This window comes from Tilletiaria anomala (genome assembly GCF_000711695.1).
Source record: "Tilletiaria anomala UBC 951 chromosome Unknown K437scaffold_16, whole genome shotgun sequence".
Taxonomy (NCBI): Eukaryota; Fungi; Basidiomycota; class Exobasidiomycetes; order Georgefischeriales; family Tilletiariaceae; genus Tilletiaria; species Tilletiaria anomala.
Window position 1 is genome coordinate 108,105 of NW_013547006.1, and position 18,935 is coordinate 127,039.

Consider the following 18,935-nt stretch of genomic DNA (forward strand, 5'->3'; position numbering starts at 1 on the left):
ACACCAGTGCCGTATAAAGTTGGATCCAGGCTGCCGATATACAACGAAAGCTGTTACTCATCTGGAAGCGGAAGTCACAGAACATCCAAGTGGAGCGAGCTGCCCTCGCGACTCGGCCGTCAGCGGCGCCGCATGGATATGTGAATCAAATCGGTGCAATGGAAATGCCCAAAATAAAAATGGCCAACCAACGGCATATTTTTTTGTGAGAAGCGAGAAAGGGGAGGGAGCTGTCGCAATGTTGCTTTTGGTGGTACCTGGTACATGGTGGCTTTAGACAGTACTTCCTTCGTATTTCCAACGTGCTGCGTGCGTAGAGGTTCCGGTAAAAGTAGGGAGGCGACGTGGTCGTTAGCTGTACTCGTGCGCAAGCAAAACCTGACCGTCAGGCAGCTGGTGCACCCAACGCATGGGAGCTCAGGCGGTCATCGACCCACTAAGTGCGAATAAAAGGAACAGAGCTCTGTTGCAAAGATGCCGCCAAAACGAGAGCGATATAACTCCAAGGCTCGCCAAAGTGTTGCAGGGGGGTCGGCACACAGCCACAAGGGCAAGAAGGCTAAGAGAGCCAAGCTAGGTCACCCAGATCAAGGGGACGGCGATGCGGTAGCCAATGGCCAGGCTGCCCCGGCAGACACGAATGCACAAATCATCACAGACGAGCACAGACGAGCACAAAAAATGATGCATGATGTGTGTGAAGCTGCAAGAGGCTTTGAGACTCATTCATATGACTGACACTAAAATCTTAACTTTTCCAGCTGGTATCACAAAATCAGGACGAATCTTCTAAACCCATGTCTTCAAAGAAGCGCAAACGTTTCGAAGCATACGTTGCCAAGCAGCTCAAGAAGGAAGACCGAGTGCGGCTGCTCTCCTCCTTGGCTGAAACTTCTACCGATGTTGCTGACAGGAGCAAGCTTGTCAGTGCGTCAACGCTTGGATCTACACGCGGCGGCTTGACGAATGAGGAACGGGCGGAGAAGCTTCAACGCAAAGGCGAAGGCAAAGCTCGGCGACGAAGGGCTGCAGCGTTTCAGGTCACCGAAGGCGATGAGGATGCAGATCTCGATGGACTCTCCTCCAGCTCAGATGCTGAACTTGATGCAGACATTGAGAACGAGCAAACTCGCACCAATAAGCGAGCCGTGCAAGCCGAGCTAGAAAGCGGCCCTGTCGGCGAGGTCAACGAAGACGCTGAAAGAAGGGCGCGTATCGAAGCGGCTACTAGGGCATTCGACTCTGCGCCATCTGCAAAATCCAACGGTGCCACCATGTCGAAACTAGCCGCCCATGTTGGAGCGGCGCTTGCAGTTGATGCCGACGGAAAGCCAGTCTCTCTGGCTTCAATGAGTATGCGCAAAAGGAAGAAAAAAGCAAAGCGTTCCGAAAAGCCAGAGTTGCAAGAACGTAGCACTGCACGGTCAAGGCTCAGGGCGTCAGGGACCAGCTGGGGTAAAGTGGCTGCCAAAGAAGATGATGATGAACATCAGGAAGACAATGATTTTGATTCGTCAGCTTCCTCTGGGGATGAATCTCAAGAGGAGCAGCGCGCGCCACCGATCCCTACAGTACCACGGCTGCCCACAGACAAGGGAAAAGGCAAAGTCACCCAGAAATCAGTGTCCTTCGATCTGGCGCAGACCAGCAAGTCATCCAATGGCGACGGTCAGTCTGACGACCAAGGCGATGGGAACCATGCGTCTAGTGAGGAGGAAATGGAGGAAGAAGTTGATCGCGCAATCCTAGAAGCTATGCGTATCCGCGGTCTCGATCCAGCCCAACTCGGCTTTGGCGGCGCATATGACGGAAACTCTGACGTGGAAGACGCAAGCAGTGGCGCGAGCTCCAGTGAAGATGAGCCTGGCGAGGGTGACGAGGCGAATGGAGCGCTTACAGACGATGAGCTAGAAGAGGAGCGCGACACAGCCATTCTGGCTGAGCTCAAGAGGAGAGGCATGGATCCGCGAGCATTCGGCTTTGACCTCGATGAAAATGAGGACGATGAGAAGCAAAAGCCGGGGGACTCGCTGGCATCGATGTCGGCATCTCCCGAAAGCTCGGCACAGGCGCAGAGTATATTCGGTGAGCGCATACGAGGACGATTACCTGCCAAGGAATGAAACTGATGGGGCATGCACGCCGCAGCGGACAGGGGCATAAGCGGTGATTCTGCAGAGAGTCCGCCATGGGAAGGCTTTCCGAGCGAAGTCGAGGGCCCAGACCAAGAGTATGATGTCGTCTCGTTTGATGAAGTCATGGATGATGATGATGAAAGGAGCGAGGCTGAGCCTGCATCGGGGGAAAGCGAAGGCTCGGAAGACGAAGACGAAGACGAAGACGGTAGCAGCGAGGACGAAGGGGACGGAGAACCATCAGATCATACTTCGCGTCGAAGAGGACTGCAAAAGACTTCTCGCAGTACTGGCTTCAAAGACTGGGCCAGGGGAGCCATGGGTCTCAACGGGAACGCCTCTAAGGGCGACACACAGCACGGCGAGACTAGTGCAGCTGGTGATGATGGCTTCGAGCTGCAGCCTGTTGCTGGCCTCAAAGTGCGAGTGGGTGACATCGGCCCACAGGATGGCATTGCGCGAGGGCCGCTCGGCCAGACCGAGCTCGCGCCAGATCAGATGTCGGCGTTCGCATCGAAGCATTATGCCGAGCTGAAAGCACGAAAGGGAGAAACTGGTAGGCCTTTTGTATTAAACGTTCCAGTGCAGCGGTCTGTGACTCTGCAAGAAGCCAGACTCAAGCTCCCGGTCGTCGCAGAAGAGGAGCACATCGTTAAGACGATCATCGAGAACCCGATTGTCGTCATCTGCGGTGAGACAGGCAGCGGAAAGACGACCCAGGTGCCACAGTTTCTGTATGAGCGAGGTTTCGGTACCCCTGGAAGTCGTGAGTGGGAATTGGGGTGGAGCCGCACTACCGATGTGGATGCTGATATTTTCGGCGAGCGCAGAGAACCCTGGCATGATTGGCATCACACAGCCGCGACGCGTAGCAGCGTTGAGTATGACGCAGCGTGTGGCCTCAGAGCTATCGCTCCCTCCCAACAAGGTATCCCATCAAATCCGCTACGATGTCACAGTCTCGCCCTCAACGTCAATCAAGTTCATGACCGATGGCGTGCTGCTTCGCGAGCTTGCCACCGACTTTCTTCTCCGCAAGTACAGCCTTATAATTATTGACGAGGCTCACGAGCGTAGCGTCAACACCGACATCTTGATCGGACTCCTCACGCGTATTGTTCGTCTGCGAGAGAAGAGGTGGCTTGCGAATAGTGGAGAGGGCAGCACGAAAGAGGCCGGCACCCGACCTCTTCGCCTTGTCATCATGTCCGCTACGCTTCGCGTCTCTGACTTTACGGACAACGCGAGCCTCTTCCCACCGCTGTCACCGAGGCCGCCGATAGTAGATATCGGAGCACGTCAACACCCTGTCACCTTACATTTCAATCGCCGTACTGTGCACGACTACATTGCCGAGTCTGTGACGAAGGTCAGCAAGATCCACGCGCGGCTTCCACCTGGAGGTATTCTTGTCTTCCTCACAGGGCAGCAGGAGATCGTGACGGTGTGCAAGCGGCTTGAACAGCGATACGGGCGCAAGGCCATCGAGCAACGACGTGCTGCACGCAGCCGCGCAGAAGCCGCAAGACTTAAGGGAGACGAAGGACAGGAAGATGGTGGCGAGAATCAAGAGCAACAATCGAAATTTGCAGCTATTGCAGGCTTTGACCCTGAAGCAGAGGAGGTCGATCTTGGTGTCAACGCGAACGAAGACCTTGCAGCGGACGTGGACGATGGCGCTGCTATCCAAGAAGACGAGGATGCGCTCGATACGGATGAGGAAGACGAGGAGGGGGCTCACGACGACGATCTTCCCCCAGAACTTCGCGACGACTCCGACGTGCCACTTCACATTCTTCCACTTTACTCTATGCTGCCATCGGAGAAGCAAATGAGAGTATTCGAAGAGCCGCCTGCCGACTCGCGCCTTGTCGTCGTGGCTACGAATGTCGCCGAAACATCGCTCACCATCCCCAATATTCGCTATGTCGTCGATTGCGGGCGCGCTAAGGAGCGGTCTTTCGATGCTGCGTCGGGTATCCAAAACTTCAACGTGACGTGGATCAGCAAGGCGTCTGCTTCGCAGAGGGCAGGTCGTGCCGGCCGCACAGGCCCTGGCCACTGTTACCGTCTCTATTCTTCTGCAGTCTACGAAGATCACTTCGAGCAATTTTCGAAGCCGGAGATCTTGCGGACACCGATTGATGGCTTGGTCCTGCAGATGAAGGCCATGAACATCATCCACGTCGCCAGTTTCCCCTTCCCAACCTGTCCTGAACGAGACGCACTGGTGGCGGCAGAGCGTACTCTGATACATCTCAATGCGCTTGAACAAGCTGATTCCAAGTCAGCAGATGGCCGGAAGTTCCCAGCCGCCAGGATCACGCAACTGGGCCGAGTCATGACGCAGTTCCCACTCAGCCCCCGATTCGCCAAATTGCTCGTGCAAGGGCAGCAACATGGGTGCCTGCCGTTCGTCGTCGCGCTCGTTGCAGCACTGAGCGTTGGAGACCCATTTCTTCGCGAGGAAGCTCTACAAGACCATCTTGAAGATGATTCTGAAGACGGTGCAGACTGCGCCGTGGGCGACGACAACAAGCAGCATCTGAAGAGTGAAAGAGAGAAGCAACGACAAGAGGGAAAGTCTCAACGTCAATTATACTTTGCAGCAATGTCTCGCTTCTCGGCTCTTGGCGCCAGCCTCAGTGACGTGTACCGTCTGCTCAGTGCGGTAGGGGCGTACGAGTATGATGGCGGTAGCACTGCCTTCTGTGAAAGGAACTTTTTGCGCCCAAAGGCAATGGAAGAAATCCACAAACTTCGCGCACAATTGGCGAACCTAGTGGTCATGAACCTCGTCGGACTGAGTGAAGGTGACCGGGCATCGATCATGGACCCGAAGCTCAAGCTGCCAAATGAGATGCAGCTGAAGGTCCTGCGCCAGCTGATCACAGCAGCGTTCGTCGACCAAGTCGCGGTGCGTGCCGACCTAAGCAGCCCGACCGATGCGGCTGGCCATGCCGTGCATTCCTACGCCAAGATGAAGAGCACACGCTATGTGCCGTATCGAGCGATGGGCGTCGGCCGGGAGTTTGCGTACATCCACCCATCCTCGACACTTTTCCATAAAGCGCCGCCGGAATGGATCGTATTCACCGAGGTGCAGCGCAGCAAGTCAAGAGCGGTGACGATCAAGAACGCAAGTGGAGACGGCGAGACGGTGTTGCAAGAAGGCAAATTGATGCTGCGTGGTATCACCAAGATTAACCCCGCCTGGCTGAGCACGCTAGGTCGCAACCTATGCACATTCGACAAGCCGGTCGATGCTTGCGGCGGCAACGCAGCCGGCGCTGCTGATCTTGCGACGCTCGCTCGCGCCAGGGCGGCTGCCAAGGCCGGCGGGAGTGCAGGCAATACCGTGCAGAGCATCACTAGGGACATCATGCTGGTGCCTAGATATGCGGCTGGAGTGGACAGTGGTGCAAGCGCCGGGCTCGGCTGGGAGCTTCCACCCGTCAAGGCGAAGCAGAAGCTGGAGAATGGGCGATGGGTCACACTAATGTAGCTCATGTTGTCGGTCAACGCCCAGCGTTCCGGGTTCCTCTTCCTCTCTCTCTCTCTGTGTATATAACACGAACTTCGCGTTGTTAGCTCGCTGGGCTCTGAAGTCTGTTACATACGCGTAGAGGAAGCACATGACATGCAGTTTCAGCTCCCATGTAGGGCATGGTTGATTGGTCTTCCTGTATGTGGGGTTTGAAGGTATGGATTTTGGAGTCCCACAGTGCCCCAGCGCCACAGAGCTGATGAACCACATGAACAGTATCGGTATCGATGTTTCAACATTCACCGCCTGCTTACGCTATCCAAGGGTTTTTATTGCCTTGTCTGGCTTCGAGTCACAATTCAGCCTGCGGTGACATGGCGCAGATGTGGCACAAAAGAAGGATGAGGGAAGGCGAACCGCGCTTGCTGGGATCTTCTGGACCCTGGTGGTCTCCATCTGAGCGAATGCAAGCCTGCATGGGCCTTTCCCAACGATCGTGTTCTGACTCAAGCAAGCAGATTGCTGCCACAACACAAAAAATAGAAAGGCAAGGTTAGATTAGATTACCGATAACCGAACGCTTTCAGCGTTCCAGATCATCGCAGCATCAGCCGCGCCCGGAATTCCTCAGGATAACCCTCTTCCCTCCCTCTTTACCCCCTGGCATCCTCGCTCGCCCAAACGTGGGACAATTGGCACGCACCGCCTGTATTCCTCCTAACGGTGCTCCGTAGGCATCTTCACCTCACTTTTCTCTGCAAGATACAGGCACCCCACAGAAAGAGCCAGGACGCGTCGGCACCTTTAACTCCAAATCCTATTCCCCCCGCCTTTCCTTTTACTGTGCCGGTTCTTGCCGAAAATTATGCATCTACGTTTGTCGCTCCTTGCACACATGCCGACCGGGTGTGAATCCAACCAACGTTTGATCGTTGCATGCGACCGGGTCCCGCTCCTTCAGCATTACGCATCCGAGAGTCCGTTTGTGTTTATTCATGTCCATTGCCTTTACCTGCTTTTCCTACTCGATCATCAAGGTACACCACGGTGCAAACATCTGGCCTGCCAACGAATTGCTGCCCTTTGCGGATGCTCTTCGTTCGGCTCGGCAAATTTCTGCAATACATCTTCAACGCACCATGTCCACGATGTCGATTGGCGGTAAAGCAGTTTGCAACGCAAAAGAACGGCAATAAAGAGCGTGTTCCATTCTGTCCAAGCTATTCCGCTGCTGCTAGCCGCCACGATTGTATTACAAGCTGCCTGCCTGAAGCAGCAAGTACTAGACATCAAGTAAGCCGAGTAGCTCCTGCGACACCCACGTGCCGCGCTGCTAGCTGGCGATGCATACTGTACATTCTGGTCCCATCAGCCTAATGGCCTACCTGGCTGTCCCAAGCGGGCCAGCGTGTACGATGCCGGTACTATTCGATTGCCAAAATTGTCGAGTTCAAGACCGAAGAGCATCACGAACCTTTGCCTAGCGTTATTGTCCCGCCCCGCCCGGTTGTCGAAGGTACACGTCACAGAAAGGCTAGGAAAGAGCGTGTGCTGCGCGCCATCTATGTGCCGCCTCCTCTTCCAACCGCCTTCACAATTTGCGTCGGCGAGAATGACATGCTGCTCAGACGTAGTATGCTAAGCGAAACATGGGTAGTAACAACGGGGACCGTACCCACAAGTGGGTCGGTGAGCACTCCGTCCTTCTCGAGCCCATGCCGTCCGGAGACGGCGCGTGCGAGGACGATGCAGACGAAGATAGCGACGAAGCTGGCTAGGTCATGGAAGATGAGCGCGATAACACCTCCGCCGCGTCTGACGACATGGACGGGTTGATGGATCTGCCCGCGACCAAGTGCCGAGGTACGGCTAACGGAGCTTCTAGTTCCGTCGCCAGCGGATTTGCAAGCTCCCACAGTGAAGACTCTACCATGGATGTTGAGCACAGCATTGAGTAGTCTCACGGTCACGGCAACGTTCACAGTGAAATGGACGAGGACTCCAACTCTGGTTTCAGCATCGACACCATAAGTAGCGGCACGGTATGCGCCGCCCCTGATGTATAAGATGCAGAAGACAGGCCAACCTCCGAGTACACGGCCATCCGTCAGCATCGTCCTCGATGCGCTACGTCAGCGTTTGGCGTGCGTAACACAGTCGCTCTGCTAAGCGGTGCTGCGATCCATCCCTTTGTGCGCAAGGCGAGCGGCTATGGCCCAGGGTTGCGTAGCATATCCCGCACGGCGGACAGCACTTCCGAAAGCGACATTTCCGGAATCACCATGACTTCCGAAGGCGCTAGCAACGCCCAGACAGGCAGCTCGATCGCCAGCGGCCAAAGCATGCTGACGGTGACGGACACCTTCAAGACGGCTGTCGGGTGCATCGAAGACCCAGGCGTAGACAAAATTAAGGTGAAGCCGGAGGATGCGGAACGCAGTGAATACGACCTGCTGTCGGAGTTCTTAGTCGGCGGGAAGGGGGCAAATGTCTCGTTTATGCGCCTCTGATGAATGCAATTGTACAGAAATATGGGACGAAGGCGAGGACAAAATGCTCTCCAACGCTCGCTGCGGCTGCAAGGTGCGTAACAACGAAGCACTGCATTGAAAACCGGGCGGGGAGATTCGTACACTACATCCTGTTCCATTCAGAGTTGTCTGCTCTTGGAGCCAGAAGCCTCAGCTGAATAATTCGCCCTGAGTTCAGCGAGTGCTTGAATTTCGGGAATGGGTAGGAGCGACAAGAGTCGACCAGTGCGCCTCTTACGAGCGGTGCCGCTGGCGTGGTCCTCATGCAAATGCGTTGATAGATCGATACGATGGAGATACGGGTCAAATTCATGCACCCTTTTCTGCCCAAAACCCTGTCCGGTAGTAAGTAGTAATTATCAGCCGATGTGCTCAATTTGCACGACACATCCTAAGCCTCGACCAAGAGCGTTGGCTTTCGGACTGGGGGAGGGCAATCTCAAGTGTTCCTTGTTATTTCAGTGGCGGGCCACAGAAGCAAAGAAATAAATTCTGCCAGTCTCAGCCTTTTCGCTTCCGAGTGATCTACATCTCGTGGAGTCAGCGATAGAATAATTGAGACGGCCCCACCAGCAAAGCTTTTCTCCACCGTTGAGCTCCAATCCGAGACCGCTAACTGGAGAACGGTAGCCAAACATTTCTCTATACTGCGCGAGGTTCTTGTTGAAGTTTCGCAAGTTCGAGGGTTGTATACAGCCTCACGCATGTCACAGCTTGCACTGTGACGCAAAATAAGCAGAACATGACAGGCAACCAATCAGAGCAGGCCGGCGCCGGCCGTGCTCTTCCGGCGAAAGTTGTGGATTCTGCCCCTGTGCCAGCTGGCCCGCTGAGACCTCGAACGCCGTGCTACGTGCAGCAGCAGGACGGTGCTTTGCGTAAGTGTCAGCTTTTCTCGCTGGCTCAGTAAATCCCATGGGCGACCGGATGCTGATTTTTTTGAGCGATGCATCCATTTCCATAAATCGCTCAAGCAGTTCCTGGCGTCATTGTCGAGTACTCTCTCTGGGCTGACCCGGCTCAACCTCGATACCATTACTATGTTCATCTTGAAGGCACCGACAAGCGGTTAGACCGATGGATCGATGAAAGCGCCATCCACTCGCGGGACGGAAAATCGAAGGTAGAAGCAACACAGAAGGGTTCCGACGCTACCGAAGTTGCGACAGAAACGGTTGGCCAGCATGGGGGTCCTATCTCTTCAAAGACAGTGTCCGCAACGGCGCTTGGCAAACGGAAGCGCCAGGATGTGAGTGCCGCTTTCAGAGTGACCGATTTCAGCCCCTGTGTGAAGGCGCTGACGGGTGGAATCACCGTCGCGCGACTGCCCGGACGTCAGCATCTCAACGGTGCGCTCCCCAGCCGTGATTCCACGCCAGTGCCACATGCGGTACGCGAGTCGCACGCTCACCCAAGCAGCAACGTCCGGAATATCGACCGGTGAGGATCATTTAGCTCCACTCATATCTGAAACTACGTTCCCAAGCTGAGATATTCCCTATGGCAGCGTGTTTTTTGGCTCTTTTGATATCAAGACCTGGTACTACTCGCCGTACCCGCTCGAAGAGCATGACCACGATGCACATGGTGCCATCCATCAAAGCGCCGTTTCTTCGAGTACGACTGGAGCCCAAGCAGGCACAGAAGATAAAGCACGGTTCTCGTACCTTCCCGCAAAGACGCTCCGAAGCCTATGGGTCTGCGAAGGCTGCTTCAAGTACATGAGGACATTCGCCGGATACAAGGCGCATTCTGTACGCCCGCAGCACCGTAACACTATAGAGTTTCTACCTGCAGTACTAACACTACTTTCTCCTCTTTGCAGAAAACATGTGCGAATAATCGCCCACCAGGGGAGAAGGTTTACCAACGAGGAGCCCACACCATATGGAAGGTCGAGGGTCAGAAGGAAAAGGTGAGGCAAACTTTGCTGCTTGACAGGTGTTCGTTTCCCCACATTCACACATAGAACTTCCCACAGTTGTATGGACAAAACTTGTCCCTCTTTGGAAAGTTGTTCATCGATCACAAGACCATCTACTTTGATGTGGAGCCCTTCGACTTTTACGTTCTCACCGATGCTAGCACTGCTTTTGACCACCCAATCGGCTTCTTTTCGAAGGTAAGTTTATCTGGCACTCGTTCAAGCGCTTCCTTGCTGATAATTGCACCCTCCCTCGGCAGGAACAAGTCTCGTATGACGATTATAATTTGGCTTGCATTGTGACCTTTCCTCCTTTCCAGAAGCGAGGATACGGTACGCTAATGATGGAATTCAGTGAGTTGACAGATATGGGTAAAGGAGCGCATCAAAGCCACGGCTAATGCTACTTTCTGTTAGGCTATTATTTATCTGCCCTATCCAAATTCCAAGGGACTCCCGAACGCCCACTGTCCGACCTCGGCTTGAAAGGCTACCTGTCCCATTGGGCCTCCGTCGTGCTCCGCACTCTCGCTCTGGCGATCAACATCGAAGGCCTCCCCGTCAGCCTGATTGCTGATGATTCAACGAGCGTGTTGCGCCAAGCGCGCCAGCAGGCAGAGGTGGTTCGCGTTCGACGTCTGCTTGCGGGTCTTCCGGAATCGCAGGTTCCTCAGAGACCGGTCAATGTGGCGGACAAAGCGGATGGAGTAACAGAGGAGCGCCGTCGCAAGCGCAAGTCGAAAGGCTGGGCAGGTGAAACTTCTGCTGCGAGATCAGTCACGCCAAATCGCCATTCTTCACCGATAACAGAGCGCAGTATCTCGCCACGCTTGATTGCGAACGACGAATCCCATGGCGTAAAAGCTGAACATCTAAAAATGGAAGATCCAGTGACGGATAGCCCGGTTCAGTTGACATCCATCGACACTACGCTCGAAGGACTAGCTCTGGCCTGCAACTTGCGAGTCGACGATGTGGCTTTCACACTTGCTGAATGTGGCCTATTAGACTTGCAGCTTCATGCGCCTAATGTCACGCAGGATGGAAGTAAAGAGGATGGCCCCGAGGGCTCCAAGGTCGTTCTGTCTGTGGATGCCATCAAGGAGGTCATTTTAAGACGCGGCATCAAGCGCCCGCTGCTTGACGTTGCATATGTACTCATCTAGCGATGCCTACTCTCGTGGGAATGAATGATGGAATGTCGCCCACGATACACTCGTCCACGATGTCTTCCAGCCGAAGGAATTGAATGCATTAATAAATCGCGCACCGCCCCTGTCGGACTGGACTCCAAGCATCGGATTTGTTGAACCAAACTAAACTTTCACGCAGTCGGGGAAGCATAAAAAGCCGATACGCGTTTGTGACTTGGCGGGTATGATAGTTCTGCCACTGAATAGTAGATGGGCCTGTTGAGTCATCAGGCGGATCTGTTAAATCGGGGCTGCCACGACATCCCCTAGCGACGACGAGGGTGTTATTTGATGGCATCCCGGCCGCAGCATCTGTGCAAGAATATGGCGAAACGGCAGGAGTGCTCGAGCGGGAAATCGAGGCATGGTTCTGTTAGGATTGCGGCCTTGCAGATTCTTTCTGCGCCCGCGTCAGCAGGACGTCGAAGGAGAGAAATGTAGTAGCAACCTGTTCGACTCACAAATATACGCCCGCTGCGCTTCAGCAAGACCCTTCATTTGTTCAGCGTCCATCTTAGTGGCGTCTGCGCTACGCTATGCAGGCCAAGCTCGAAAGGAAGAAGGATGGCCGTGCGACCATATCGGAGCGCATTCGTATCCTGCTGACGGCTGGAGAAGGCCCATAAAATGGGTCCTTGGATGTCGGGCAGTGTCGCAGTGCACGCGCCTGGCCCGAGGAGCCGACACGCGGCGCATCCATACACGATGACCGTGAGTACGTTGTATTTTACTGGGAGGAAGTGCTTGGCAGACGCGGTGCAGCTGGCTGCGAGTAAAACACAGTGGCTAAGAGAGTGGCGAATGTGAGATTTGTTGGCTACGCTGCACGTCACCACTCCAGCGCTCCGATTCAGGCGATTGAAGGATTTGAACCTGAGCATATCAAGTTTGTACGTGCTGAGCACATCCGCATCGTTCGACTGTGCCGCAACCAGATCCGGAATCCCGCTGCTTGCCCCAACATCCCCACCGGCATTGGGCCACTCGCGATCATCAATCGCTCGATCGCTGCATTCAAGAGAAGGTGGACAGTAATCTTCCTTCCACATCCACTTGCGCTCGCGCTACGCTTTAGCTTTGTCCGCATCCGCTCGCTGGGTATCTAGCGTTTTGTCGAGCACATGAGGGTATTGCGAGACAGAAGTGATATGCGTATGGAGGGTGACCCAGGCGAGGTCGCGCAAGTGGAAGTACGGCGCCGCGTTGTATACCCACTTCCCTTGATCTGCCTACTGCTCATGCAGCGATGGACCGTGTCGGTATCACGGTTTCGAGACTGCTATCGACCAGCATCGGCATGGACATCAGCTTCGGCATCAGACTCGCCATCGGAACTGTGGAGCAGACGAGAGGGACTTGAAGCTTCATGACCGAGAAGTAACCGTGCTCGGGATGGTGGCCCACTCGCATTCGTATCTGTTACGGCGTGGGCACCAGTGCCGGCGATGGCAGTCCTGACAATGGTAGCCCTGACGATGGTAGCCCTGACGATGGTAGCCCTGACGATGGTAGCCCTGACGATGGTAGCCCTGACGATGGTAGCCCTGACGATGGCAAAAGTACCGGCCTAGGCAGATGCCGCTCTTCTTGCAACTGCTGCTTGTGCTGGTGAACGAGAACGCTCCACAGTTGATACACCGGTTAAGCTGCGAATGCTTCAGATAATGTTGATGACGAGCTACTGCATTGGAACACGGACGTGAGCCAGGAGGTGCTTTTGATGGCAGTCGATTTGTTCATCGATCAGGCATCTTTCGTAGCTGCCAATCCACAGCATATAGCGACTGTGAACGCGAGAAAGGGAAGATCAGCGGAGTCTGGTAAGCGCCCGCATGGAACAGACGCGTGTCCCTCCGTGTCCCTGTCATGCTCGTGCGAACTGACTGCGGCGGCTTCGATATAGCTTTTCACGCTCAGCTGAGACACCGCTGCCTTCAGATACAGTGGGTTGGCCAATGAAAATCGTTGTGCTGTTGCGCTTAGTGCCCTTGTTGCTGATTACAGTGGTGGTGGTGGGCTACCGGCGCCATCCCTGGCACTCATACCATCTGTTGTGGAAGTGCAGAGGACGGAATGACTACACCAGTCGATGCGATGTCGCGGTCATGAACTGTGACCATCTGCGCCTGGTGAGGTTTCTGCTGCGTCAAATGGAGCTCTTAACATCATCGAAGGGGGTGTAATAAATGCCGCCATATGTATGTCAGAGTCTCTTCGGACTCTCTTCCTCGAAGTTGGCTCTGTGCCTGCGAACCCGTTGACGGCTGTACTTGACTTTGCGAGCTTTTGCGAACGATTCCGTGCCCAGAGGCACTGGTGTCGATTTCGAGCTCAGTAAGCTCGAACTAGAAATGTTGTCCTCACACCTGTAAGAGCTGCTTGTCTCCGCGTCGTTGCTTGCCTTGAACCTGGCATCGGCAAAACAATTGGCACTGGCCCAGCGCAAACCTTGTCTAAGTTCCAGAACAACACATTCGATATTTAAACGCTAACAGCGGCTACAACGTCGCTCATGTGGACTGTACATAGCAAGCGATGCGGCGGAAGAAGAATAGGTAGGGTGCGCTAACGGACTAAGCCATGCACTGCACCTTATTGTTGCGGCTGGCGGTGCAGACCTTGCGATCCACCAAAGGCCCGTGATTACCGACGGTGCACCGTTGGTATCCGTTGCTGCCACTGGCATCTTGTTCATTGCCCTTGTAGTTGGTACACACCTGATAAATGGTGGTGGTAACACAGTAACCGCTTCCCAAGCTCAATGTGAGTGTGCAGCAAGGTGACGGTGGCAGAGAGAGCGGCGATGAGGACTCAAGTATACGGAAGGAAGGAGGAAGCTGAAGCAGGTGTGCTATTTCCGAAAGGATCCGGTCGTCCGAATCCTCATTTGTCTTTGGCCAGTGATCAAGAGGACACTGGTTCTCGTCAAGCTTCAGTCTCTTCGGCCTACCTTCCTCCATCGGGGCCTTCGCAAAGGGCGGGGCATCAGAACGGTGGCAGAAGCTCGTGCTGCACCCCACTCCGAATCACACATAGCAAGACGCAGACTCGACTTGGAAGAAGATGCCGATGGCGTAGAGACTGACCGGAAAGAGATGGGATCATGCAGCCAGCGGTGCCTCTTGACTATCGATTGAGGACTCCGACTGGCAGCCGGAGCCTGCCTGCACCATCAGCAAGACGAGCGGATGATCTTGAGGGGCATCGAACCCGGAGCTTGAAATCTTGAAACGACAACGCTCACAGCTCAGAGGTCTTGACAGCAAGATTTGTGTAAGTACAGGCTGCAGAACTTCAATCTCATTCCAATCTCCATCAAAGGTTCAAAAGTAGTCAGAGCAACACTGTGACTCATTGGGAGCATTAGAGTCCTCAAACGATACTGAGAGGCCAGAATCTCCTCCAGATTGCAGATAATGATTTGCAAATCGTAGGGTTCCCGCCCACTTCGGAAATCCCGCTAAGAAAAGTCACCGTCGACGGGAGAGGATCACGTGATGATGCTCTTAGCCTTGTCGCGGCATATGCACCACATCGGCACATCCACAAGCCCTTCCGCCCCCCCGGTTATCACTGCTGCTGAATTATGGTGCATGCACCTGCATGCTACTCAGACTTACATAAATTTTAGCCATTATCCCTGCCTTCGTAGAGTACCGCTTCAAGTGTACACATTGGTCTACTATGAGCGCTAAAGGGTCGCAATAAAATGATCTCGCACACTCTTCGTTTTTTTCTGGAGACTTGTCCATTGTCTCCTGGGCTACCGATAACGCAGCTTCGGAAACCTATGTGCGCGCTCCAGCGCCACCTTCGGCCCCAGAAATCAAAATTCTCTTTCGCAACCAGCTTTACCAAGCTTTACCAGTCGAGACTCCAGTCCACCCAAGCTGCTAGGAGCCAATCCGCGGGTCTGCAGAGTCTAGCCATGACAACCGGCCGCTCGAGATCTCGGTCCTTGATCCATTCTCGGATAACTCGGAAGGGGATTTGCGGTGTTTTCTGGGGGTTTTCTTTCGAGAAGCGGCGGAGGCTGCGAAGTAATTGCGTTGTGCTGCGTATGCTGACGCAGTACATAGTCAGAGCACAAACCTCATGCATTTACTCGAACATAATGCATACGCCAAACAGCGTACTGGTGCGGCAAAGTTCGATGAGAATTAAATACATCTGCGACCTGCTACGACGTGCACGGCGACGGAACGGATAATGTCAATATCATGAACTCAATTGTCTTCCCCAGCCATGCCTATAATCCCCGATGTGTTTTGTATTTGGTCAGAGAACCACATTTCGCAGTTGTCGCTTAATTCTCGTGCATGCTGGCCAAAGCGAAGACTTATCAGCACTTGCTCGGGTACATGCAGATTCCCTGGTGACACCTGCTGTGCTCGCCATTGGGCCTCTCTAGGCTAATGAGATGCGCTGAGATCCGGCATTGATCCGACAAGCTGTCTGAACCGCCAAGTGCGGTGATACATGCATACTGCAAAACATCGCCTCGGAAGTCGACTATTGAGACGCTTGGAGCAAGCCGGCGAACCGGGAAAGCCTCTGCATATCGCCAGCTGGCTGCGTGCAAGAAGCAAAATTGAACGGAACCGAAGGATAGAGGTTATCAGGGTCAGCAGGAGCGGTGCATAGATCTCCTCTCGACATCGAGCAATTGTCACTAGTCACTTCTAAAGTTGAAGAGGCACTCGCACACTCCTTCGATCAGGGCCGAGCCGGAGCGAGCTTCGCATCTACTTCACTTCAGCCTGTGCATCCTCCCTTCGTCCTCCGCTTTCTTCCGAATTGCGGGACGACGACCCAATCTCCTCCTTACCGCTTACGCCGCAGATCGCAGAGACAAGAGACACAATGGCAGCGAGCACAAAATTCGTGCGCCGCGTGACGCAGGCGTTCATGCGCAACCAGGGCCATGACTCGGTAACTATGCAGAACCTGGTTATCAAGCATGCCACACCAGGCAAAGTGAAAGCATCGCTCAAGGTGGAGCAGCACAATGGTTGGTAGCTGATGCATTGGAGGAAAGGTTCGCTCTTGAGGCGACGCAATAGCTCATTTTGAACTAACTTTGACTCCTCGTCACTGCGTCGTGCGAATCCCAAATCACAGTAAATCGTCTCGGCACCGTTCACGGCGGTCTGATCTGCACTTTGACGGATACGATGGGATCACTTGCCATCGCCTCGCATGGGTTCTACAGCACAGGCGTCAGCACAGATATACACACTACATTTGTCAAGCCATCAGGTAAGGTGGGAGACAGCTTCAACGTCAATGCTGAAGTCATCAGCCTTGGGAAGGTCATGGCGACGACCAGGATGGAGATCAGGCATCCAGTCACGGACGTTTTGCTTGGTGAGTGGAATAGGCAGACCTTCCACTCAAAGTGTCAAGCCAAGCTGTTGCATTGCTCATACCCTGTGACCTCATGAAACTGTGCAGCATATGGTTCGCATACCAAGTTCGTGGGCAAGATTCACGACCACGTCGAGAACGTTGTCTTTGATGACAGCGGAGATAATGTGCTCAAAGGCAAGCCCATGAATGAATGGCCTGATGCATAGGCAGCAGAGTCTCCAGAAGCTATGAAGTGCGTAATCCGAGTGTGGAATGTTCGCACAATAGAGCACAGCGCAGTTGATGCGTCCGCATAGCCGCTGCCTCTGAGGCGCTAAAAAGAAGCTTCCTCAAGCGATGACGACTTAGGGAAAGCACACATCAAGATTTCGGCCTGCGAAGCGACGCATACGTCTTATCGCTGCTTCATGCTTGCTTTGAGACTGGGTCATTTACCCTTCAACCTACAGGGCTGCATTCATCGAGCCGCACTCGTCTTACTTTTGCCTACCCTGGTGTTGGCATTTGAGGATGACTCAGATCGAGTCCACGACTTGCGAGGCTGGACCAGAGGGACGCTCCTGCAATCACAGACCGGAAATGAAGCCGGCGATGAGAACTGGGGATCCTTTCGAGGTCATTCGTGCTGGGTATCTTCGAAGGCTACAAGTCTTCTGTGATCCGCATTTGATCTTTGCAGCTGTTTCTTGCAAGGTGACAGAAATACAAATACAACGACGACAGGTGAAGGCGATGCTCGAGCCTATGGGTTGGCCTGCAAAAAGGGTATGCTGTCGGTTCCCGACGTCCGCTTTGCCGTTGCGAAAGCAAGCTATCTTCTGGATGTGCAACGCGAGAAGTACGTACACGGGGTCCAAAAGGTGTTCCTCAAGTTGGCGGCGGGCAGCCTCATTGGGAGAGCTGTCCGCAACGGGTGCACTTCTTGTGCTGGTCGCAGAGAAGTGCAAGGAGACCGCATGCTGATGATGGTACAAAGGGGAATATGCGAGAGGATGAGTCAGTACGAGGATCTTTGTGATGTTGGCTAGATGTGGCGTAGTGCTGGACTCACGGCAGCAGACGATGGCGACGATGATACCGATTACACCGTACTTGGTCTCCCAGCTGTGGTTGCCTTGTGCGCAGCCAGCGAGCATGGCAGCCTGGTACTGCATGCCTTGTTGCATCGCGCTGTGGTCCATCTGAGGCATGGGTTGAACACCTTGCTGTACGTATTGCGGTGGGTATGGGTTGCTACCGCCGAGGCTCTGCTGCGGCGGGTGACCCAAGACCTTATCCTGCTCAGAGGTGTTCTGCGGGTTAGCGGGTGCTGGCATTGACATTGTGAGAATGTGTGTGTGCGCGTGGGTGGATGTGTGTGGCGCGAAAGCTTTCAAGCGAGAGCCCTTGACTGTGAGTAGCTAAATGTCTTGATTCTTGATTCGTGAGGAATAGCTTGGTGTTGGGGGAAACGGATAACCGACTAGTCCATCGCTTTGCCATTGCATTTTATACACGGGGTGCTCTGACAAAGCTTTCGCGTGCATCTCGCTACAATTGCACCTCGACTTGGGAGTACTGTTCGCGGATCCTCGCTTCTACCTGAGCAGTAGAGGACTCCAACCTCTTTCCAACTTTTGGAGCTCACACGGAGAGCAATGTCATCCTTTGCACGGTCGTGCGCCATTCAACCTCGCCACTCGCCCAGTTGCGCTGGCTTCCAATCTGGATTTGTCTCCACACCAGTTCATGTCTGTTCAAGTTGGATCGGAGCCTCCGGCCGACAAAGGGGCAGCACTGCGTTAGAGCGAGACAGTTTTCATGCTTGGATCCTACAACAGCCCAAATACAGACACCGCTCTTAGTGTCCTGCAGTCAAGGCGCAGGCCTCCGTGTGCGGTGTGTGGCTGTGCGTCAGGGCTGCGTGGTCGTTCGCTCGCGGCTCGTTGCCAGCCCACGCCCCTTGAGTAGCACAACATCTGTGATTCCACCCAGCATCCCGCCAGCGAACCGCCGTGCCTGTCAATTGTCGTCGCTCCTGCACCGCCTTCCCGCAACCTTCCCAGGATCAGGCGGAAGTGGATCAGATCCAAAATTATCGACTAATCCACCACCAGTGCACCTCCGCCTGTATCACGATCATACAAACACCAAGACTCGTGCAACCTTTGCCCAAACAGTCGGCTTGTCCCAACTTCCATCGGCTGGCTGGGTTCCCATGTTATGTTGATGTTACTAGTGACAAGCTTGTTGATGATACTGGCGCTTGGGCCGAAGATCATGCAGGTCACACCAGGCCACATCTACCAGTCACTA

The 18,935-nt window shown here is 54.2% G+C and overlaps 7 protein-coding genes across 7 annotated transcripts; 5 read left to right on the forward strand and 2 right to left on the reverse strand.

The window, feature by feature from the left end:
- The first annotated feature begins 281 nt into the window (after nt 1-281).
- On the forward strand, nt 282-5,736 carry K437DRAFT_244516 (P-loop containing nucleoside triphosphate hydrolase protein). The gene is made up of 4 exons (XM_013389296.1): nt 282-693; nt 762-2,085; nt 2,149-2,901; nt 2,966-5,736. The coding sequence occupies exons 1-4, from the start codon at nt 475-477 to the stop codon at nt 5,638-5,640; spliced, it is 4,971 nt and encodes a 1,656-aa protein (XP_013244750.1). The 5' UTR covers nt 282-474; the 3' UTR covers nt 5,641-5,736.
- A 1,667-nt stretch (nt 5,737-7,403) lies between these two features.
- K437DRAFT_267081 (uncharacterized protein) lies at nt 7,404-8,132 on the forward strand (the record flags this gene model as incomplete). Its single annotated transcript, XM_013389297.1, has 2 exons — nt 7,404-7,485; nt 7,759-8,132. 2 exons carry the CDS (start codon nt 7,404-7,406, stop codon nt 8,130-8,132), a joined length of 456 nt encoding a protein of 151 aa, XP_013244751.1.
- A 642-nt stretch (nt 8,133-8,774) lies between these two features.
- Nucleotides 8,775-11,289, forward strand: K437DRAFT_254822 (acyl-CoA N-acyltransferase). The gene is made up of 8 exons (XM_013389298.1): nt 8,775-9,031; nt 9,131-9,402; nt 9,493-9,593; nt 9,661-9,907; nt 9,979-10,068; nt 10,135-10,275; nt 10,338-10,431; nt 10,495-11,289. The coding sequence occupies exons 1-8, from the start codon at nt 8,896-8,898 to the stop codon at nt 11,241-11,243; spliced, it is 1,830 nt and encodes a 609-aa protein (XP_013244752.1). The 5' UTR covers nt 8,775-8,895; the 3' UTR covers nt 11,244-11,289.
- K437DRAFT_51261 (uncharacterized protein) lies at nt 11,274-12,412 on the reverse strand. Its single transcript, XM_013389261.1, has 2 exons — nt 11,732-12,412; nt 11,274-11,666 (listed from the first exon to the last, which is right to left on the reverse strand). The coding sequence occupies exon 1, from the start codon at nt 12,317-12,319 to the stop codon at nt 11,765-11,767; it is 555 nt and encodes a 184-aa protein (XP_013244715.1). The 5' UTR covers nt 12,320-12,412; the 3' UTR covers nt 11,274-11,666; nt 11,732-11,764.
- A 2,530-nt stretch (nt 12,413-14,942) lies between these two features.
- K437DRAFT_51319 (uncharacterized protein) lies at nt 14,943-15,536 on the forward strand. Its single transcript, XM_013389262.1, has one exon. The coding sequence runs from the start codon at nt 14,980-14,982 to the stop codon at nt 15,478-15,480; it is 501 nt and encodes a 166-aa protein (XP_013244716.1). The 5' UTR covers nt 14,943-14,979; the 3' UTR covers nt 15,481-15,536.
- Nucleotides 15,537-16,133: 597 nt separating this feature from the next.
- K437DRAFT_267083 (Thioesterase/thiol ester dehydrase-isomerase) lies at nt 16,134-16,846 on the forward strand (the record flags this gene model as incomplete). Its single annotated transcript, XM_013389299.1, has 3 exons — nt 16,134-16,281; nt 16,392-16,637; nt 16,725-16,846. The coding sequence occupies 3 exons, from the start codon at nt 16,134-16,136 to the stop codon at nt 16,844-16,846; spliced, it is 516 nt and encodes a 171-aa protein (XP_013244753.1).
- Nucleotides 16,847-17,528: 682 nt separating this feature from the next.
- Nucleotides 17,529-17,962, reverse strand: K437DRAFT_261756 (uncharacterized protein; the record flags this gene model as incomplete). The annotated part of the gene is made up of 2 exons (XM_013389300.1): nt 17,529-17,599; nt 17,692-17,962. The coding sequence occupies 2 exons, from the start codon at nt 17,960-17,962 to the stop codon at nt 17,529-17,531; spliced, it is 342 nt and encodes a 113-aa protein (XP_013244754.1).
- Between the last annotated feature and the right edge of the window lie 973 nt (nt 17,963-18,935).